The 24911-nt window shown below is 35.6% G+C and overlaps 1 protein-coding gene across 1 annotated transcript in view; it reads right to left on the bottom strand.

Moving 5' to 3' along the window:
• CdGAPr (GTPase-activating protein CdGAPr) overlaps positions 1–10155 on the bottom strand; it is a 46241-nt gene extending 36086 nt beyond the window's left edge. Inside the window, exon 1 of the mRNA XM_076132827.1 lies at positions 9375–10155. Within this exon, the coding sequence (XP_075988942.1) occupies positions 9375–9428 (54 nt within the window). The 5' untranslated portion in view covers positions 9429–10155. The remainder of the gene's footprint in view (positions 1–9374) is intronic.
• Positions 10156–24911: the final 14756 nt, after the last annotated feature.

The raw sequence follows: 24911 nt of genomic DNA, 5'->3' as shown, positions 1-24911 counted from the left end.
GCTATGGGCGCCTCTATAGGTACAGTAGACAGACTGAAAAGTGTTTGAAACACCAAAGGCTAAAATAAATTTAAAGCGAATCAGTGTTCGAGTAAGATAGATTTGAGGGATGGAGTACTGCTCGCCGTACCTACCCGAGGTCAGGTTTGGTGAAAGATGGTGCTGATCTTTTAATTATGTATAAAATATTTTAGAGTATAATTTCCAGACTTATGAAGAATTCTAATAGCTATCCGAGATGACGCTTCGAATAATCACCAGAAATGCGACCTCTACTACGGCATACATCTACTGATGACATAATACATATTTTTTCTCTCATAAGTACCTAGGTACCATTTTCTTTTTCGTGGGGAAATGCGTTACGCATACCCTGCGCCCTGGGTGGAGCACAGGGTTATGTGGGACTCTCCTACCAGAAGGGTGGGCAATGGGCATAAACCACCAAAACCCCACGAGCGCCGGCCTGATCTGCGTGAGTGACGTGCGACGAGCAGCGTGTATGAACGAAGGTATGGCCTAGGGATTAAAATAATCACCACATACGGGAGTGAGTCTCCAAAATTCCGTTAAATACTGCAATATGACAAAAACATAAGCGAGTATTTTAATTAACCCCTATGGGGAAAAGGGCGTGATTCCAAGCATGTAAGTATTTCAATGAACCTAGCTCAAGATTTACACTTAACGGAGTATGAAGCATTTTCTATTCAAGCTCAACAAACAATTCAAAACTTAACCCTTTATTTAAGTGGTTCAGATAAAAGTGCCATTAACTCATTGAAACACTTAACTGTATTATCTCTCAGATAGTAACGATGTTAGCGGGAGATAAACTCGAGTGGTCTATTGTGAAGATACTTGCTAGATAACTGTTATAAACCATTCAGGGAGATAAGATGATTTAAATCAATTTATTGGTCGGTACTTCAAAAAAGCGTATTCCGGCTTATAAAAAAAAAACAGTTTAGTAGATCGCACAAATAATTATCCCGTGTGGGAATCGGACCATCTAATTATCTTAATAGACAACAAACGGTAGCGAATGTTCCCCCGAACCACCGAGACACTCAGCTCAAATACAATTATGTGGCCACCTATCTAAAAAAAATCCGCGCTAAGGTTGCTTAACCCACTGATCGTTTACAGACAAATGAGCGCAAGTAACTATGAGCGCCTCTAAAAATTATTAAACTTGTACTCGTAAAAGGTTCAGCTAAAATGGTCGTTGTATATTTTTTCGTAAATAATGTTGAAATAGTAATTATTACATAGTCCATTGAAATGTTACAATTTGAGGGCCGAATATTGCATTTGTTAGAGGACGCAATTTTATTTTTGGAACGTGTAGGGGGGGTCAATAGAAGCTTAACTTGAAGTTTGTGGGGTTGCCACTCTTGTCCCCCGGCCGCCATCTTGGAAAAGGGGGTGGAACCACTTTTTTCGCTATATCTCAGAAACAATGCGTCTTGCAATAAAACTGCAAAAGAATAACTTGTAGCAAATTATTTTTCCTACAAATATGTTCCATAACTTTTTGCCCTAAATTAACAATTAAAGAAGTTATAATCAAAAATGTGCAATTTTTTTTATAACAGTTTTCTTTATTAGTCTATAACTTTTTTTAACGACCGCCGCGCGGATCGGTCTCTGAGGTTAAGGCATGCTTGCCGAGGTTGTTCTGTGGATGGGTGACCATCTTACACATATCGAGTGCCTCCATGTTTCGGAAGGCACGTTAAATTGTGGGTCCCGGCTGTCATTTTCGAAGATCTTTGACAGTCGTTAACAGTAGTCAGAAGCTTGAAAGTCTGACAACCAGTCTTAACGAAGGGTATCGTTTTATATCCCAGGTAACTGGGTTGTGGAGGTCAGATAGGCAGTCGCTCCATGTAAAACACTGATATTCAGCTGCATCTGGTGAGACTGGAAGCCGACTCCAACATAGTTTGGAAAAAAGGCTAAGCTGATATGTATAAATACAAAAAAATGACCTCAGACCAATCTTGTAGAGTATTTTTCGAGCAAAATTTATCCCTATAATTTTTTTCAACTTCATGAATTAGAAACTCAATAACAGCGCTACGAAGTAGACCGGATACGGAAAAAAAATTTTTGTAAAAAAAAAAACACTTTTTTGCTTATTACTTCTTTAATTGTTAATTTAGGGCAAAAAGTTATGTAACATATTGTAGGCAAAATAATTTGCTACAAATTATGCTTTTACAGTTTTATTGCAAGACGCATAGTTTCTAAGATATAGCGAAAAAAGTGTTTCCACCCCCTTTTCCAAGATGGCGGCCGGGGGACAAGAGTGGCAACCCCACAAACTTCAAGTTAAGCTTCTATTGACCCCCCCTACATGTTCCAAAAATAAAATTGCGTCCTCTAACAAATGTAAAACTCATGTAACATTTCAATGGACTATACAGGCTGAAAAATTTTTTAGTAAACACTCATTTGATAAAAACGAAAATACAAAACAGTGACGTCACTATGTCGTATTTCTATACTAAAATATGTTTTTGCCATTTCATAAAGAGTAGCTGATTTGACTGTTATCAAGTACCCAATTATTTATTTCAAACGAGATTTGAACTCACAACTAGACTACGCTAAAACGCATAACTGCAGTACATTATATTCATATAAAGTTAGTAGATACAGACAGAGATAGTTACTTCCTATTCTGTCTGACATCACAATAGTCGTTGCTTTTATGACCTATAAATGTCAGTTTAAGTCTATGTCCTATTGCTAGCGGAAAGCGGAAGAAGAACGGATAATTCTTGCAAAAATATTAAGGCATAGGTTGCTTTTTAAAACTTCTAATTGTGTAAGACTTGAATAAGTTTTCCTATGGACATGAAAACTTACTTAATATTTAACTTATTGAATAATAATCTAACTTGATGACATGGTCAAAGTTTAATAAGGTGAAACAGACTAAAAACAAATTGCTATGGGCCGGGTATGCTCTCGCCAATAAAACTCTTACCGTATTCATAAACACACTATAAACCTATTTTAGTTTAAAAGCTACTATAATATGTTTTCCCTCTTTCATTTCGCTAAGGAGTGAAAGAAACAAAACACTTTATAAGCCTTTCATAACTTCATATATTTTTATGAATAAGAGGTTTAATTTTCACGTACCTACCTAAATATTTGACATACATATCTATCAAATATATGTTATTCATTAAATACAGGCCTGATGTCTTAAATAAAAAAAAAATTGTATTACAGACATCGCTGCCCCTTCAATCCCACGAAACCCTGTTAAGACTTTTTGGTTTAACAATTAATGAGAGGGCAACCAGTTGGGAGTCTTAACTACTCACATAATGTATAATATAACGCCATATAAAGTTATAAAGAGCAGACAGACATAGTCGTAGCGCTTCTTATTCTAGACGGTATCACATTTCTCTCGGTGAATACTTTTATTGCAACACGTTTATGACCTATAAATGTCGGTGTGGGTTCATGTGTGACTGTGAGCGAGTAGCGAGAGATAATCGCTATATGTAGATGTTACTTAATATGTATAAGAACATGCTTACGGCTTCTTCGGCTACTGATATTTCAAATAGGTACATACGTATATACATAGTTGTAAAATCCGTAGCCGCCTTCAACATAAAAGAAAGGCTGGGCTGATACCAATAATACCTGTGATCAGCTTAAATTAAATGCTAAATAATAAGACTTGCATTACGCGTTTTCCTTTGATATTTCTTGATCTTGTCATACTCGTATATCGTTTCTTCGCAAAAGATCGCGTTTATGGCAAAGTAGGATGTATTTTTCGATAAATTGGCGAAATGTTACGTAAGGAATTCAAAACTTTCAGTAAATGTCCAACCGACAGTTACTCAGTGTTATTTAGATTGAAGTTCTTGATATAATTACATGAAACTTCACGTCTTATTTCATTTCGTAAACGCAAAACAACTACACTGCAACGAACACTTTATTCCCATGACTGTCCCACTGCTAGGAAACGATTTTCTTCCGAGACATGAAAGGGTTAGGCCTTGGCAACGAATACAAACGTATATATCAGCCAAAACTATTTACTTCTATACAAAACTACTACAATTGAAACGCCAGACTATAAATTTTATTTATTACACATTCCATTTGTTCAAACCAACAATAAATAAGACGAAATCGCTTTCCGCCGTCACTGAAGCTCCAGCCTTCCGCATTCAAAAATCATAGAGACCGCTGTTAACCTAGTTTTAAGAATATTTTATGGCTGTATAAAATATTATCGCCCGCTGTCCCTGTTTACAAATAATTATAATGTATGCCCGTCCGGTTGGAAAAAGAAAGCTTTTTGTTGATTTGATACTAGTTTTTGAGTGTTTGTTTGTGTGTATGTTGATTTGAAATGAGGTGCTCGCAGCGTCGTAGCATTATGTGATTAATGTAAGTGACGTTGGACAAGACAGTCCATAGATGGGTAGCCATATAGGTATTCGAAGCGTTCCCGAGCTTTTGAGGGAACATAGTGTTGTCATTTCCAGTCCACTAGCGGCCTATTAATACTCAACTTATCATTTAAAGCAGACTAAACGAGAGAATTCTATTACAGAAAAAGCAAGATCTCTCAGGTAACGCTATGCTTGCCGAGGTTGGTGGGTAGATGGGATACCATATTATCCATACTGAGTTCCTCCGTGTTTCGGAAGGCACGATAAAATTGTGGGTCCCGGCTGTCGTTTTCGAAGATCTTTCAGATAAGTGTCGGTTAACTTATTAGCTGTATAAATCATTAACAGTAGTCAGAAGCTTGAAAGTCTGACAACCAATCTTACCGAAGGGTATCGTGTTATACCCAGGTAATTGGGTTGTGGAGGTCCGATAGTCAGTCGCTCCATGCAAAATACTGGTATTCAGCTGCATCTAGTGAGACTGGAAGTCGACTCCAACATAGTTAAAAGAAAGGCCGATGACTATACTGCAAGTAAAACCTTTTTCATTCCCAACTCGTTATTGTTTAGTGTTTAGCCATGCATACGCATACCGCGGGCACTTTTAAACCGAGCGCCATTACATAATCGTGATCTAAGATTACACACAATTATTTACTCACACACGTTTAGATACATGTATGTACGGTGAGGGATGTCTCTTGCGCGTTTTGTAGCTGCCGACCCCTCTATTGTTATATTTATAAAGAAAAACATTGGTTATTACTTATTATTAAGAATTAGCTGACCCGCGCGACTGTCACATTAGAGAGAATGGGTGAAATTTTTCAATAACAGTAAAACAACACATGTAACATTTTTTGCTGGTACTCTGCTCCTATTGATCGTAGCGTGATGATAGCCTATAGCCTTCTTCGATAAATTGGCTATCTAACACTGAATTGACTCGTTAATAGTGTAAAACGCTGTGGTTATCATTATTAGACACCATGTATTTTTTTTAACTCATTATTGTCCCACTGCAGGGCAAGGGTCTCCTCCCAAACGAGAGGAAGGGGTTAGACCTTGAGTCCACCACGCTGGCCAAGTGCGGGTTGGGGACTTTGCATGCCCTTAATAAATGTATTAAACAAATTTTAGGCATGCAAGGTTTCCTCACGATGTTTTTCCTTCACCGTTAGAGCAAGTGATAATTATTTCTAATACACACTGGTGTGGTCTGTGGTCTAATACACACAATATTGGTGTGTTGCCTCGGGTTCGAACCTTGGAACATTTGCGTGGGTGGTGTTAACTTTTACCACTCGGCTATCACTGCTACACATCCTATACAAATCATTTTTTCTTCGCTGCCCGTATGTTTCCAACGTGTCGTCCCTACACACACACATACAGACACACAAACAACGTCACAAACAGTAGCTCTGAGTCAACGATCGATTGTATTGTTTGTTTATTCGATGACAATGAGTACGCACCTCATATCATAACACTTTGAAGTCACCACATACGTTTTATAATTTATTATTCACCTACATTAATTTTTCTAAGCATTTGACTACGACATAGATATATCTATCGAATCAAGAGGGATGATTTTGAATTTCCAAAGCCTCAAAAACATACGAGTGAAGTAATTAACAAATTGACAAGTCAATAAATAACCATACACAACATCACCCGAAAGCGTAGAGATGCATGAAATATTAGGTCCGGGGAAAAAGTATTTTCGCATTATAGTATGGATGAACTTGTAATAAAATCTTTTCTCTACGCAAAAAAGATCGATATTTGGGTACCTCACGAGCTCACTGAAAGAAACCTAATGAACCGTGTACTCATTTGTGATTCTTGAAGTCAAAGAGATTTTATTACAAGTTCAGACATACTATAATGCGAAAAGACTTTTTACCCGACCTAATATACTCGCATTTCAATGCTTACAATGTTGGTCTCATGTAAGGGCCTATTGCCATATACTGGACACGTCACCAAACTACAGAAGACTTGAGAACAGCAGAGATTACCAATATCAAAATCGAGACTTCGTAATTATCAATCTTATACACTAATATCCAGACCACACTGGCACAATTCATTTGGAGTCAGGCAATAAAATTATGGAATCCCTAACATTTATGGGACTATTCGCTTATAGAAGATTCACTCATTTTCTCTATAAGTGAATAGGAGTCATATTTCAGTAGCTGCTATAGAATCTTTACTAGAATACCAATAATTGAATTAAAATTAGAGCTTAGTCAAATAGATGTATTATCAAAAGAACAATCATGGGATTCAAATTAAATTAACAATGAGCTGGTCAACAATATGGTTTTTGACTTCATTTATTATGACATCATATATTGTTTAGGTTTTAATGTTCTTATACATTTTTAAACCCACTTGTTGTGCTCACTGATCTGTAATCGATCTGTGGGTTAAGCAATCCCGCGGCATATTATAAATGAAATTGAGCATCTCCATGCTTCTAGGGGGATATCAATAGGCGGACCCAGTTCTTATTTAATTTAATAAAGATAAATTTTAATTAAGAAACTTTAATTAAGATAGTAATTTAGACATATGGAGATAGCTTCCCTCCTTGAAATTCAATCCTGGATTCATCATGTGCTGAGACTTCGGACACACCATATATTCATTTTGACATATCTTTATAGTTTCTTATTCTAAAGGTGTTAAAACAACAGGGGGTTACATCTATTAAGTACAAAATTAGTGATAATTGCACACTAATTAAACACAACACTGATTATTGGGATTAAATATGTGGTATACGGATTTTATCACAGCTGAAAGAGAAAAACATTATTACCAAAGGCTGAGTCATGTGAACATGTAAGTTCCTTTTGGACAATGCAGAAGATTAGATGTAGCAGTATAAATTTCAAGTTTAACTATCAGTATCAAAATTGACTTTGACCGTAAGTAATTTTTATCAAATTCTGGAGCAACAATGTTAAATAATTTCGGTGTAATATGGGGCATAGCAATTTTGTAAATATTCTTGAGGTCACTGAATTATCATGCTGACCGTTCATGACCCATACTTTTAAACATATATTACAAAGGTTGTTGAAGTTGGCTGCAGGCTGGAAATTATCTCAAAACTTAAGCCAGGGCTACACTAGAGCGCAAATGTCCCACAACATGTCAAACCGTTTAACTACTGCGATAAAATCCGTAACAAATTAATAACACATTATTAAAACGATGGGTAGTTAATATCACAATGTTAACACATACATGCAATGATAAATTATTGTAACAACAGGTAAATGTGACACCCATATATAGAATGCACTACAATTGTGTGCATAATAATTGTAATTTATTGTATATTGTGTATTTATAGGTATTCTTACTCATTATTTTATGCTGTAGTATTGTTTCTGATATTTAAAAAAAAAAGAGCAGTCAGGCTTGCACATATTCGGTAACATATTAATCGACCTAGATGGGCAGTAAAACCCATAACTTAACTAATAACTTTAATGTGAGTAACTTAAACTATTAGACAGATTTACTGTGTGTTATCTGCTAACAACGTCAAATTGTTCCTTAGGTAATGTATTCACTCATTTAGCAAAGGTATTCAAAGTAGTGGGACCTAATACTATAGTATACATACACAGTCTCTCTGAAGTAACACTAATACTCTTTTATGAAGGAAGTTTACCTACAGAATAAGTTATAAAAAAAATCTATAATGAGTAAGAAGTACTGTAATTGGATATTATAGACCATAGCCTTGTAAATAGTCTCTAACCAACACATAGACAGTCAGAGCAACTTAAGATCAAACCTCTTCCTCATTCCAGAAGGAGTCTCTTGCCCAGCATTGAGGTGGTAATGGGTGAAATATACTTATCGAAAGCCTTGTTTCAATTAGGCATTTAGACAGTAAGGTGGACTTAAGATGTAACCCTTTCTTTAATCTGAGAGGAGACTTTTACCTAGCAATGAGGCAGTATTGGTTGAATAGTATTTATTGAAGGCCTTAATGTGATAATTTTTATGATTGTTCTATCAATAATACAGTATTATAATAAATCAGACACCAATAGGTACCAATATACTAACTACAGCTTGTCTTTTCAAAAGATTTAGACTTCAAAACAACTCATTCTGTGAATAAAGTAAATAAAATTATGATAACAGTATAATTATGCCTGAATTACTGAAAACATAATGTGTGACTCAAAATAATGAATAAACAGTGTGATTATTTGAGGAAAATAATTGTTATTACTTATAATATTGTATTGTATTAAAAAGAATTAGGTTGAATCAACTTTCCGAGGTCGGTAGCAGGAAGTGTGGAGGTAAAAACAGAATATTTATCATTTTATTAAAATATTACATTAATTCAATTGTAATTTGCAAATACGAGGAAAAAGTAGGCCATATCTTTTTTTATTATTTTAATTAATTTGTGGTAATCATCAATAATTATTATTTTGACTTATATTTAAATACTTTTTATAGCTATTATAGCATTAAATAAGAAGGTAAACATACTATGTAATAGTAGTAAGTATTTAAGAAATTGAATGGTCAGTGTGTATGAAGCTAATTATTATATTCTTCTTCTTCTTCTTATCATATGGCTAGTGGTCGACCTAGTGTCAAAGTTGTTCAAGCCGCCCAGAGGCCTTTGACATGGCTTATTATTCTATTGGGGCAATGTTTATTAGAGCTCTATGAGTCTACCTACCCCAGATGATAAAATAAGTGATATTTCATAAAAATAAAAAGTAATTGACCTAAAAAAGACTAGATTACTAGGCTATGGTCTCAAAGTACTCATTTATTTTTTTAATAAATATGGGTGTCACAGAAAAAAAAATTAAAAAAGAAACAGACATACAGACAACATCTAGTGACAGCCTGGAATGATTATCCGCTCACATTCTGACCGCAGAGCATCCAGCTGTCCGTGCATACGCCGAACACACGCCTCATCCTCGTTTATCACTAATATGAAACAATTTATTGCGATAAAATGCCATTTAGTTGATTTATTTACAAACTAACGCACTAAAACACAGTCAAAAAGTCATTCCCTCACTAGGCTTTTTTATTCGCTTCTTTTTTAAGAATATTCTAAATTTAAATTCTTTAACTCGGAATTTTGACACAGATTTTTGTTTATGTTAATTAGTCAGGTCGTTGTTTTATCTCGTTTTGCACTGTATATTTATCACTTAAACACTTTGGCACTGCATTTTAGGACACAAAAACCGTTTTTGTACTAGTATTGGCACCAATTTGTTACCCAAAGAGTATTTCGAAAGTATTTTTGCAACTAAACGTGTAAGCAACGTTCACGGTCTAACGATATCCAAAGCGAGAAGTAAAACAACGTGAAAAAAGATCACTGCACCACTGTAGCACTGTATTTCAACACTAAAAACAATATTTACAATAAAACTGGGCTACAAAACAAAAATAGCAATCCCTACGGGCACGTCTGCAAGGCTACGAACGAATGTTATTCTGCTTTGTATTATGACATTCGTGTTCATAGACCGTTATTGGGCTAGCGAATACGTTAATTTTGCGTAAATTAATTCAGGAAAAAGCTTTTTTCTAATGAAATGATCGCGAATTATAACTCAAGAGGATAATTCGATTTGACAAGCGGCCCCCCACCCCGCCCGCGACGTACTGCGGTCGATGACGATGTTGCCATCGTTCAGAATTCACCTTGGCTATGCGGGAGAATATTTTCGTAAATAGTAACAAAAAAAAAGCGTGCCGATAAAAATATCGGGTGTTTATTTATTTTCGCCGTTGAAATATACATGTTATGGCGTAATGAGGAACTGGAGAGTGGAGAATGTTTCAATTTAGTTTTATCTTAGATACTGTGTAGGAAGCGTAATGTTTGAGATAAAGTCAGAGATATTTATTCTAATCTGTTAATGTCATGAATCAATGTTAAATCTGATTTCTTTGGGTATTGCAGTATGATATTCAGAAAAATGCGTTTTTTGCGTGACTCATACGATGTCATTCGCGTAGCATTGAGTATAATTTCAAGTTTATTTTTATCTGTCAATGCTGTAAAAAAAACCCGACTTTAATAAAAATAATGAAATACATCGTTCGAGAGGTCTTTGTTTTATTTATTTAATTCATCAATACGATTTCGTGGAAACGTAATCCAAGACCTTGAAATGTAAATAAACTTTTGCGGCCAGTGCCAAGGACTTACAATTCCCGTTTGTTCGAAATTTTATAAGTATTTAATTATAATCACGAATGTGAAATAGAAATGGTCAATTCTGGACCTACGCCGGGCTACATTGACCCTCTGACGTCTTTTAAAATGCGTCAATGTCTCTTTGCGTGTAGTAATGTGCGCGTCTTTGTATCAGATTACATGTCAGGTGGTTTTTACTTGCGGTTGAATTGTAACAAGGATCATATTTTCAAGAGTTTCATCTGTAGTCTTATTTAATCAAGTTATTAAATATTCATACACATTTCTAGACTACTCTCCTTAGCACACAAGACATAACAGTTAAAATTTAAAAAAACGCTCAAGTAGGTAGGTAATATAAAAAAAGATAAATCATGGTAAAAATAAAAAATAAAATAATATTATGCAAAAAGAATACTAAGTTGGCCACCCTTCACTAGTCAGTCGATGAGGCATAAAACGCACTAGCATTAAAAAAAAGAAAGCATTTCTCCAATCAATTTTCCCGCCCTATCTTACGTCACTCGGACAGTTAACGATGCACGCCATGTTTGAATGACGTCACCGATAGAAAAAGGCGCTCGACCGCGACGCAGAACGACATATTTATGGTGTAATACAATTCATAATAAATAACTTCTATCACTTTTGTTCTATTAGAGGATTAAATAATAAGATATACGATTCTTTTAATAGTTAAATGTCTAGCTCGTGACGTAACAAATGTTACGGAGATAATTAATTGGGAATATGTCAATGTCGAAATTGCGAGCACTAAGGGCGTTATATTTATTTTTTATTAATATATGTTTTTTTTATTTCATTTATTTATATTTTGTTAAAATTTAGGAATATAAAGAATAACAATCTTAAAATATAAGATTTTCAACCATAATTTGGTCAAATTTAATCTTCGAAGTGCTATTTGATTATAAAAAAAATCCAGGGATAGATTTTAATAAAATTTGACACACTTATAACCTGAATTATCACACATAGGTAACTTATTACCCTGGAAAATCGTTTCACACGGGCAAAGCTGCGAGCGAAAAACTAATTCCTATTTTATATACTAGCTGACCCGCGCAACTTCGCTTGCGTCCAATAAGAGAGAAATGGTGATTTTTTTCCCCGTTTTTGTATCATTTCTTACTGGTACTCTGCTCCTTTTGGTCGTAGCGTGATGATATGCAGCCTATGTCCTTTCTCGGGGATCAAAGTATCTCCATACCAAATTTCATGCCAATTGGTTCAGTAGTTTAGGCGTGATTGAGTAGCAGACAGACGGACAGACAGACAGATAGACAGACAGACAGACAGAGTTACTTTTGCATTTATAATATTAGTATGGATTACGCGGGTAAAGCCGCGAGCGAAATACTAGTATTATAAGTGTCGACTTTAAATGCAACATAAACATTCTTAACAGTGAACACTAATTGTAATACTAATTAACATTATATAATAGAGTAGGAAAACAATAAGGAAAATACGCTTCACTTGTTATTACAGTTATTTTATCGTACCTGTACGTCAATATGTAAACAAGATTTCTTGTATTTAGCATGATTATTAAAAAATCTACATGCATAAAATCACACCTTCTGCCCATAATATATTTTATATTATATTTTCTGGATCTTAATGTATCTATAGGCATAAGAATGTATTTAGTAGTATATAAGTATGTATGTTTATCAGTTATTTGGTTACCATAGTACAAGTTCTGCTTAGTTTGGAATCAAATGACCGTGTGTGAGTTGTCCAATAATATTTATTTATTATTATTATTTATATGGGCAGGCAGAGACTAAAGAACGTCACTTGGTACGATCCTTACAAACTTCCCTTGCTTCATTCACATACATACATCTTATTACTAACGCACCTGACCTTTTAGCAAGACATCACCGATATGATCTGTGTATGTCTTTCTTTAATTCTTTTTTCTTTTGCTACTAAAATGTTAAAAACACATTTTTATGTCTTTCTTTTTGCTACGTGTTATAAAAAGTTAAAAACGCATTTTTGTATAGAAATACGGGGTCCGACGTACCGTGAAGTCACTCGTTTCGTATTTTCGTGGTATCATATAAATGAGAGCCAAATAAAACGTTTCAGTCTGCAAAAAATACAATTCATATACGAAAAACTTACATGGCCTATGCGTTTAAGATAAATCTTTTAAGAGTACAAGTTTAATCATTGTTCGTTACCTAATTAAAACTCATAAAACACAATACTTGATTGATTGTCAATCAGACAACTCGCCAAGTCAATGGGTAAAGAATATAAATGAAAAATTTTCACTTTTCGCGCCAATTTCGACGCCATATTGTGAATGACATACGCTTGTCAAATGTTTGTTAGTACCGTGCAGGGGTACTCAACCTGCGGTTTTGTGGTTCAGTGTGGTTTTCGTATACGAAGGTATTGAAGGACTTTCGGTGGTCGGATTAGGGTTTCGTATTTAACTTTTTTTGTCAATATTGATTTATGTTTTGTGTCTGTCTATTTGATTTGGGTTTCTTTTTTCAGATTTCAATTCAAAGTTAAGGCTTAATCTCTTTGATTATAAACGGAATGGGGTTGATATTTTTCGTGTACTCCGAAGCACTAAGGCTCAGCAAAGATAACAAGGGCACATAAAAGTTTGGCTTGCATTACCAAGCTGACCAATGACTGTAGCTCCGAGAGCAGCTAAGAAAGCTGCCGTTACCGCGTATTTATTCCAACTGCTTAACGTTTTGATACAGACTACTAACACTCTCCCTGTTGAGCTAGCTAGCTATGTATTATCTTATAATAATAGAAAAAGAACACACAAAGTGAACCGATACGACGACGATAGCGATAAAAATAAGATACAAGAAACAAAAGGTTGTCCACACCTGGTATATAATAACAATAAATCAATCAACCCAACATGGCGTTGAAAGTGATGTTGCATTACTTAATATAATTTAATACACATGTAATGAGAAAGTATACTTATTATGTACAATGACTGGCTAGTTAGTTACTGAATATTGAATAGTTAGTGATACTGATATGGTGGTTAAATTAATTTGCAGAATTATTATACCCGCGTTCTGAGGTACATTTAGCGGTAATTTATGTATTCAATAGCATTTTTTTTATATGAATTTAAACGCTATTGAATAGATAAACTTCCGCTAAATGTACCTTAGAAACCAGTGGTATGTTCCATACTTAAAATCTCATTTTTGCCGTTTTTATAAATGATGTCAGGAAACCATTCGTGCGCGAGTCCAACTCGCACTTGGCTAGGTATTATTATTATTAAAAATACTGTTAAGATACATTGTTTTACTGTTAACCACACAACCATCTTTTGCTTTACGCAGTCGGGTAAAAAGACAACATTATGAAACCTCAGCTATCTTTGCTCCTAAAATTACGAATTTGAATTACAGGATTAACATACATTGTTATACCGTTAAACACACAACCATCCTTTGTTTTACGCAGTCGGGTAAAAAAACAACATTATGAAAACTCAGCTAGCTATCTTTGCTCCTAAAATTACGAATTTTAAGCACAGGATTAACATACATTGTTATACCGTTAAACACACAACCATCCTTTGCGTTACGCAGTTGGGTAAAAAGACACCATTATGTAAACTCCTATGTTATCTTGTCCTTGTATTTTGTACTATAATAAACGTTTTTTCATTTCATTTCATCTCTGCTCCCAAAAATTCTGAATAACAAGCACCTACACTCAATTCCTGCCATTTATTTCGTTATCTACCCTTTATTTAAATGTACTCGTTACAAGTAATCACCCCTCGTTCACGAACGGAAACGGAACAGGTTATCGTTTTAATTGTCGATGGCCGTGTGAACATGCCAACCAGTTTGACAGCCAAAGGATTGTTTTGGTCAGTGTTGCTATAGTAAAAATGTTTTTTTATAGTTTATACGAGTGTCGCTTTATTTTGCATGAATATGAATATTAACGGTTTTTACAAAGTGTATGTTAAAATCTAGTATATTATGTCGGGGAAAAAGTCTTTTCGCATTATAATAGTATGTATGAACTTGTAATAAAATCTCTTTGGCTTCAAGAATCACAAATGAGTACACGGTTCATTAGGTTTCATTCAGTGAGCTCGTGAGGTACCCAAATATCGAGCTTTTTTGTGTAGAGAAAAGATTTTATTACAAGTTCATACATACTATAATGCGAAAAGACTTTTTCCCCGACCTAATACATAAAATCATGCCTTTCCCGCAGACGTAAGCAGACAATAGAGACTGGTACGATGCTTACAAACTTCCCTTGCTTCATTCACATACATACATGCCGTCAACCAGGACCGCCGTTTATGAGTAGGTACTACGTACCTGACCTTTATGCAAGATATCACTAATAATATATGATCATGTACGTCCTTATAGAACGTCCTCTCTCCTACTTTTACCAAGTTATTAGTAAAAAGCTGTGAGAAAACCTGTTTGTCTACAATAACTGTTTTTAATTGGGTCAAAAAATGTGTCTATCAATGTAAAATATTGTGTCTAAAAATCTTAACTAACAAAAAAGCACTAAAAAGCACAATCGGACACACTGTCACTAAACTAGGTTATTGTAAATTTCTCTAAAGACATTCAAATATAAATTTGCATATATATTCGATTATCGTTCTAGTTCAAGAGCGCCTCTAACTGTGAGGAATTTTGTGATAAATATGACTTAAATGTTGGCTGTGATTTGGTCTACTTTGTGACCAAATTTGTATCATTTTTGTAGACTGGTAGACGCCCTAGGCTACGATCTTTCGCTTTTATAAACATCAAAGTCGAATTGTACAATTTTGTTTTATTCTTTCTTCTAACTATGTTGGAGTCCGTTTCCAGTCTCACCGGATGCAGCTGAATATTACATGGAGCGACTGTCTGTCGGACCTTCACAACCCAGTTACCTGAGTTATAACACGATACCCCTCGGTAAGACTCGTTGTCAGACTTTCAAGCTTCTGACTACAGTAAGATAACGACTGTAATAGATATTTGAAAATGACAGCCGAGATCCACAATTTAACGTGCCTTCCGAAACTTTAAAATGTTGTGTCAATTTGAATTTTTGCATACCTATCAAGGATCCATGAGAATGCAACAATTCCAAAATTCAGCCACTTTACCAGCTTTCATTAATTTTATGCGCAAACATGGACTTTAACCGAGACTTATCAACGTGCCCGTTAGGCTAGAGTCGCGTCCAAAAAGTTTTTTACGCAAGCAAGATCAGATAGAAGTCCATGTTATATACATCATCGCCACACAGTCTCTTCCACTAAAAACATATCTTTTTATATGTCAGTTCGTCACACAATCCACAAATGTTTTTATGTCATGTAACAATGTGTTCAGCAGATGTGTTCACTTGTCAACTATTTATAAGTGTATTAGTTATGTTACTATGATGGAATGGTGTTTCCTTGAGCATTATTTCAGTTTACAGCCAGTTGCACGCAAATAAACTGCTTTTCCTAACTACGTATATGCCGAAAGGGTGTTTTTGTAATTCAGTAATAAGGACCTTTTCGAGCCAAAAGTCTTTCCTAACGGCATTAACAGATATTCGAGGAAGGGATTCCTTTCCTGGAGTAATCAAGTTTCCTCGAAAATACACGGGATCCTTCCAATTTGGAAATATCAATAACCAAAACCCTGTTTCTTTTTCAAAAGTTTCCAGTTCTTTGCTTGTAAAGCTGTCTTACTTTCAGTTGGCTTTATAACTCAGAAAATGAATCCAGGAAATTTGTATGTGTATAATTGCAAAGGTAATTTTAGTTTCCTGTTATTTAGCTTTAACTTTGAAACTTCTTCTTTATCTCAACTTTTTCCTTCACTTTCAAACTGACTTAAAGATAAATTCAGAAATGTTTAAATACCTAAGATTTTAGTCCCGAAATCAAACAAGCGACATGCGATAGACGTAAGTCATCGCAAAGTAGTATTACACATAAAATAGGTTGAGAGAATCTATAACTTACTAGGCACTGAAACTGTCGACTCACGGTGAAAACTGCTGAACTGTTTAAACTCAGCTCTCTCCAAGCAAGTCATGGTTTATGTAAGAACTTATAGTCTTAGGTCAACTTGACGATGCTTATTTCGTGATAAGCATTTTCTGTCATTGTTATTACTTATTATGGGTGAAGAAACGAAATTGGTGACATTTTTTTAACCCATTACTGTCCTACTGCTGGGCAAGGGTCTCCTCCCATCCTAAGGGATGGGTTAGGTCTCGAGTCCACCACGCTGGCCAATTGCGGGTTGGGGACTTTGCATGCTCTCAATAAATGTATTAAACAAATTTTAGGTACGCAAGGTATCAACACGATGTTTTGCTTCGCCGTTAAAGCAAGTGATCATTATTTCTAATACACATAACTTGGAAAAGTCATTGGTGTGTTGCCTCGGGTTCGAACCGTCGACCACTTGCGTGGGAGGTGCCAACTTATACCAATAGGTTCTACACCTAATCACATATATTTCAAATATCTAAGTCTGAGGGACGGAGAAATTTGAAAAAGTAGCTTTTTAAGGTGCTGAAAAAGAAATGTCCCTATTTTTATAAAATATTACATAAAAACTGTTTCAAGCTGTCAATCTTTTGACAGAAGGCAGTCAAGTCAGTAAGTCTATAATACTCTACATCTTCTGAATTAATCATCACATGTCATGTACTCAGTAATGAATCAGCCGTTAAATCAAGTAATTAATAAGCGGTTGACATTGAAATAACACGTGTCGAGTATTTTAGTACGAGAGTACGTCGTACGTACGTCGAGTAGATGACAATCCCGGAAAACTAACCATCAGTTGTTTATTTTCAATTAAACTAGCCCGTAACCCGTAACTATATGTCAATCAGGAGTATATATTACTAGCTGACCCGCGCAACTTCGCTTGCGTCACATAAGTGAGAAAGGGTCAAAATTTTCCCCGTTTCCGAAACATTTTTTACTGGTACTCTGCTCCTATTGGTAGTAGCGTGATGATGTATAGCCTATAGCCTTCCTCGATAAATGGGCTATCTAACACTGAAAGTATTTTTCAAATCGGACCAGTGGTTCCTGGGATTAGCGCATTCAAACAAACAAACAAACAAACATACAAACAAACAAACAAACTCTTCAGCTTTATAATATTAGTATAGATTATTCGCTCCCAATACACAAAAGCCTGAAATGACTCCTCACTACAATTAGTCATACAAAACCACAAAACACGTCATATCCTGTAACATGAAAACGAAACGTTAAAAAAAGCTTTCTTATTGCGGCTATATAATTAAACTACATTAGTCATCAGAGTCGGTCACCCATCCAATTCCTGACCTCGACTGGTGAAGCTTAACGTTATGTATTATTACTGTTTAACTTCTTTATTTTGTTTAGTCAAAGCGGCACCTGAGTGAAAAATGTTCAAAGCAAACTTTGGCATGGACTTTGCATAAATGGGTAGCCGCTTATTGATTCAGTCGGGGGTTGTCGTGATGGCTGTCGATAAGCCATTAAGAAGCCTACGGGCGGCTTGAACTACTGTTACCCTCTTATTCATAAACACACTATAAACCTATTTTAGTTAAACAACTACTATAATAAGTTTTCCCTTTTTCATTTCGCTAAGGAGTGAAAGAAACAAAACACTTTATAAGCCTTTCATAACTTCATATATTTTTATGATTAAGAAGGTTAATTTTCACGTACCTACCTACATATTTGACAAACCTATTCTTTTTACATTACATGTCAAATATATCTTATTTTTTCTTATTTATCAAATACAGGCCTTATGTTTTCAATAAAAAAAAACTTTGAATTACAGACATCGCCGCCATTTCAATTCTACAAGTTCCTTTCATAACTTCATATATAGTCCATTGAAATGTTACATGAGATTTACATTTATTAGAGGACGCAATTTTATTTTTAGAACATGTAGGGGGGGTCAATAGACGCTTAACTTGAAGTTTGTGGTTTCGCCACCCTTGTCCCCCGGCCGCCATCTTGGAAAAGGGGGTGGAAACACTTTTTTCGCTATATCTCGGAAACTATGCGTCTTACAATAAAATTGTGAAAGCATAATTTGTAGCAAATTATTTTGCCTACAAATATGTTTAATAACTTTTTACTTAGAAGCGTAAGCTAAAAAATGCTACAGCAATCGTATTGTTTTGTCCCAAAAAATCACAAAACATAATTAGTCATGACCAGCTCGTAACGCGTTCAACTGACTAACAATCATCAATAGATACACGATAGTGACGTCACAGCTGTCGACGTCACAATAGCGTTATTGTACTGTATTGTAAACATAGGATTCAATCATATATTTGTCATACGTATTATGTGGCTTTGATGAATAGTGAAAGAAAAGAGTGGTAAAATACTCTGAAGAGATGGCTAGTGTCAAATGTATTTTATACCATTCGTGAGATTTTCGAAACTGAAACAGTTTAAATAGTGTGTAACTTATTATAGTAATACAAAATATTATATTATATAAGATAGAATAATAAGTAAATGTACCCCTAAAAATTTGCAACACCCGAAATGGGTAACTGTTGAAACTATTATTATAATAATGTAACAACTTATGTACACAGTTTTTATGATGCAATAAATATATGTCTATGTCTAATACTGATTACACAGAGATTTGCCTCCGTGGCGCAGTGGTTTTAGGTCGCCACGCCGCTACCATTGCGACGGGAGGTCGTAGGTTCGATTCCCACACGAGACAATTGTTTGTGCGATCCACAAATAATTGTTTCGGGTCTGGTTGTACTTTGTGTCCGTTGTTTGTATGTTTGTAAAAGTCCCCGCGACACAAGAGCAATTCCTAGTGCTGGAATTGTCTTTTTTAAAGTACTTAGTAGAGTATTTAAAAGTAAATAACAATTCGCAAGTCGTAAAAGAAAATCATCCTGAAAAAACCTTGAGGACCTGTGAATTCTTTACTCAGCTCTTGATGGAAAGTTAAGTTTTCCAACCCCCACTTGTTTAGCGTGGTATCCTAAGGTCTAACCCTTAAACGAAAATGCTTGTCTCCAGACAAAAATTCTCCAGATTTACCAAACCAACCTATGATATTATTTCGTCACCATAATTACCTGTAACAAAAACGAAATAAACATTTTAACAAAAATCATGACACAATACTACACCTACATCTTACTAATACTATAAATGCGAAAGTTTGTGAGTATGTATGTATGGATGTTTGTTACTCTTTCACGCAAATACTACTGAACCGATTACGATTAAATTTGGTATATAGGTAGCTGAAGACCCAGAATAACACAAAGGCTACTTTTTATCCCGGAGTTCCCGAGGGATCGGAATTTACACGGGAAGGGTTTCCACGCAGACGAAGTCGCGGGCGGCTTCTAATCTATACTAATATTATAAAGCTGAAGAGTTTGTTTGTATGTTTGTTTGTTTGAACGCGCTTATCTCAGGAACTACTGGTCCGATTAGAATATGTAATAAAAGTCACAGGCAAAAGTTAGTTCGCACGAAAAAATCGATTAACACAATATACACAATTAAAACTGACAGATCGAATGAAAAAACATGGACTCGATCATAAAGAGGCTGTCTCCGATACATATCATTGCCTCGCGAGCGAAAAAAAAAGTTAACTGTTACTCTATTGTTAGGCTGTGTGTAGATTGATGAAAAAACCTTGTTTGTGGTTTCGCTTTTCCGGTTTGCGAATCTCTTTTGCAATGATTTTGCGGTTATTTTAAATTGGGTGTCAATACTTGATACTGATTATGAATAAGCTGGTTTAAGTTGATTTTTTGTGAAGCGAAAAGTTATTTTAACTGGACTTGATGGACGTTAAGAAGGGTCAATTACCTTTAATATAAACACCGGTCTATGTATTAGATAAATAATATCACGCTTGTTATACTCAAAGGAGTATGAAATACACCCACATTTCGCCATTAACAATGTTAGTCCCATGTAATAGGGAGGGAGTCTATTGCCGTATACTGGGCACGTTACCAAACTCCGGACTACTATTTATTGATGTAATCTGTTGAAAAACTCTTCCGTTACTGACAACGCACAGCCGAAACTACTATACGCAATACGCTGTATATTCTTTGAAGAGTGTAGGAGAGCACTGAGAGAAGATTTTGTGAAATTCCACCCTGAACGGATTGAAATACCAAGCGGGCGTGCGCGGGACGAAAGCTAAATTAAATTAAATTAGACCAATCCTACTAATATTACAAATGCCAAAGTTTGTGAGTGTGTATGTATGTATGTTTGTTACTCTTTCACGCAAATACTACTGAATCGATTACGATGAAATTTGGTATGTACATAGGTAGCTGAAGACCCAGAATAACACATAAGCTACTTTTTATCCCGGAGTTTCCTAGGTATCGGGATTTACACGGGAAGGGATTCCACGCGAACGAAGTTGGGGGCAGCCTCTAGTAAATTAGAAACAAACAATAGACCCGGGAATCAAACCCGCGATTATGATCAACAGTCGTATATATACTACCGAACCCACAATATTCGGACCGGCAGTAGTACCCACCACCGTTCAGACCTCAGAGGTAATCTATAATACTTGAAGCATATAAATCTGTCGTTGAAACATGAACAAACAATCAATAACACGTGAGTACTCATCCTAACAACGCACTGGCGCGAGACAAATAGACGTAAAAACATACGAACCGCCATCTTGCGGACGTTTTTATTACTAACTAGCTTATACTTGTGACTTCGTTCGCGTTACAACATTACTACAGATATACAAAATACTGCCCTAGACACTGCATTATAATTCCTACTTCAATATTATAAATGCGAAAGTTACTCTGTCTGTCAGCTACGCTTTGACGTCTAAACCACTGAACCGATTTGAATGAAATTTAATGCAAAGGTAGAGTTGACCTTAAGAAAAAACATAGGATACTTTATATCGCGATAAAAAGGGTAGAAGGGGCAGAACAAGGGTAAAAGTTATAATGTAAATTTTAACCTTTGTCACTAAGCCACGTGGACGAAGTCGCGGGTAAAAGTTTGTATGTATTAACTCTAGCAGATACAGGGTAAGGTGCTTATGTCTCTTAGGTGTTGATATTTGAAAAACAAAGTACTATGTGGTACTCTAACTACAAATAACAATCTGTGTATTTAATTAGTCCTCGAAAACAATGCAAAATAAAATAAAAAATAGTCTAAATATTATTATGTTCCCAAGCGTACCTGTTTCCGAGTTTCGAACTCTCTCCATTTTAACTTTATCTACAGTTCAGCTATTTTCGACGTATTCGCATAACAAACAGACTGACTATCCCATTTACAATATTAGTATGTACTATAGATGTTGTATAAAAACTTTACACCATTTATTACAACTACGATAGATTGTATTAACTGCAGTTTAATTAACTAATCCATATGATTTATGGAGTTACATGATTTCTTCATTTGAAGCCGTTCGAAAAAGAACAAAAGAGATTTTTACGTAAAGTTATTGTTTGGTAAAACTACGAACGTGTTTTATAAACTATTTCCAGTAAAAATCCTAGCAGATACAGGAAAAATATGGAATCAAAGCCCAAAAATCGTGAGAAAACCTCCTTTAAAATATATTGGCATTACAAGAAATTATCGTAACATGCAAAAATACTTTTTCCCTAGAATTTGAAACCCAGAACTCCTGCACTTGACTTAAAAGAAAAACTAAGACGTTCTGCACTGTTTAAAAAAGAACGCATTCTCAAAAATCCAGAATGCCGAAAACAGTCGAAATTTTAAACAGAAAAATCAGGAAATCGCGTTAAAATATTTACGTCTGGCAACAAAATTTTACATATACGAACAGAGCATTGACCATTTTTATTCTAATCAATTTTTTTAATAGCTTGTTAGTCGATTGCCAATATTATGATAGATTAAACCGTTATACAGTTCCAAACGGTATTGTGTATTGATGAAGTCATCATGAATCTTTATTGGGACGGCTTGTTCTTCTTACGTATGGTTAGTGGTCAACCTAGTGTCAAAGCTGTTCAAGGCACTCGAAGGTCTTTGACGTGGCTTAACGACTGTTATCTTAATAGACACCAACCGGGACCGAATTTTATTGTAGCCTCCGAAGCACGGAGACGCCCAGTTCAAATACGATTGTGCGGTCACCCACCTATGGAATGACCGCGCCAAGCGTTCCTTAATCCACAGATCGTTTACGTACCGGTGAGCGCAACTGGCTATGGGCTATTGGTATTACAAACGATATCTAAATATCTACCTGCTTGTATTTGATAGACACTATGGCGCAATAGTATTGAATGGGACAACTGCGCATGATAGGATGATGACTTATTTTTATTTATTGATTCGTCCAGTATCGCAAAAATAATTACACACGCACTACTAGCGTTTCTACCAAAGGAAAAACCTCAGAAATTCGTACCTTACATTTCCACGACCAGTACTACAGGTACAAGCAATAAATAACAATTATTATGTACATACGTATGTAATATACTCCAAGTGTCACGAACGTGATCAATTATTGTAATTTATTCGGAACGCATCCGTTGGGACGGTGTTGCCAGTAACGTGAGCGAAATTACCCCGCGGTTTTGTTTCCCGCACTTAAGCTGATTGTTTTCGAATATTAAAAACACACAGGAATACTTGTATAGTTAGATTTTGTGCAATTACAAGATGAAATAAAAAATTGTACAAGTAACTTTTGTTTTTAGCGCCGATTATTCTATGTTTAAAACCCAGGTAACTGGAATGTGGAGGTCAGATAGGCAGTCGCTTCATGTAAAATACTGGTATTCAGCTGCGTCCGGTGAGACTGGAAGCCGACTCCAACATAGTTGGAAGAAAGGCTAGGCCATTGAATCATAATATAATCAATAATCGAGGCGCAATAGGTTGGGAGCCTATGGTGTAGGCAGAGGAATCATCATATTTCGCCTGTATTCATCTATTGCAGATTATTAAGGTTGCGTCAGCTAGAATTAGTGCACTTTCGTCCGTGGCTCAAAAGACATAGTAGTATATGATAGTATGCTCTTGAGATGCCTCTTATGACTGCAATACTATCATGATGTAGGTAGATGCTCCCATCATGCTTCCAACACTTGTTATGTTATTAGCACCTTTATATTGATTTAATTTATTAATATTATACCTATGTGTGTTCGGTAGTGTTGGTAGCAGCTCCTTACATCATCAAAGATTTATACCTAATAGAAAGATTGTTGAAATTAATTGTCGATTAAAAAGAGTGGCCTGGAGTTTCTTGCCAGCTCTTCTCATTGGCCCTACCTTCCGAACTGGCGGTAAATTCACTCTCTGTATCATTGACTATCATAAGTGTCAACATTTGACCTATATGAATAAACTAGCTGACCCGTGCGGCTCTGCTCGCGTGAATTTCGTACTGTTGCTTATTCGTTTGAGCACGCGAATTGCGAAGCACTACACACCTTCACATAAAAATGCTAACAACTCTTTTGTCATCTAATGGTTATTTACGAAAGGGACCCGAAGAGCACACAATGTGACACAGGCTCAGGCGCGCCTGATTTCCTGTGGTTACCTTCTTTTCCGCTCTCGTCTGTATCCGTACCAGTTTACAGTGTAAAATATAATACTTTATTATACACTGACCATTGCTTACCCGTCTGGATTCAGAATATTATTATAGGTACAGACAGACCTATCTGCGCCGGAGCTCTTCACACGCGTAATAATGTAGGTATACTTGCGATGATACGTCCGAAACCGCGTAACCCGTTATTATTTTTTATATATCATCCGTTGTTTATTTTTTAAAACTTACCACGTAGTCTGTTTCATAGCTATACAATTTATTTCCTTAATGCAACCAATTAATTTGGTTATGTGTTTCGAACAACAACGCCATCTGTTAGTTGCGGCGAACAACAAACGAAATTACTCGGTTGCCATCTAGGATATCCCGACCGCACCGGACCCACGTAAACCAACATTTTTGTGTAATATATCATACAACATTTATGTTTAAAAATCTTATAAATGTATAGCATGTTTCAAAGGTATTTTTTTACAATAAAGCCATCAAAACAAATTAATTAGAAAAAACATGCTTTGTTGCGAGCTATAACGCCATCTATTGGTTGGTGCGAACAACAGGTATCGATACGGCAGGCGCCGCGTTAAC

The sequence above is a fragment of the Anticarsia gemmatalis genome, chromosome 28 (assembly GCF_050436995.1).
Source record: "Anticarsia gemmatalis isolate Benzon Research Colony breed Stoneville strain chromosome 28, ilAntGemm2 primary, whole genome shotgun sequence".
NCBI classification, from domain to species: domain Eukaryota; kingdom Metazoa; phylum Arthropoda; class Insecta; order Lepidoptera; family Erebidae; genus Anticarsia; species Anticarsia gemmatalis.
The sequence above is the reverse complement of the archived record's forward strand: the minus strand, read 5'-3'. Positions and strand labels throughout refer to the sequence as shown.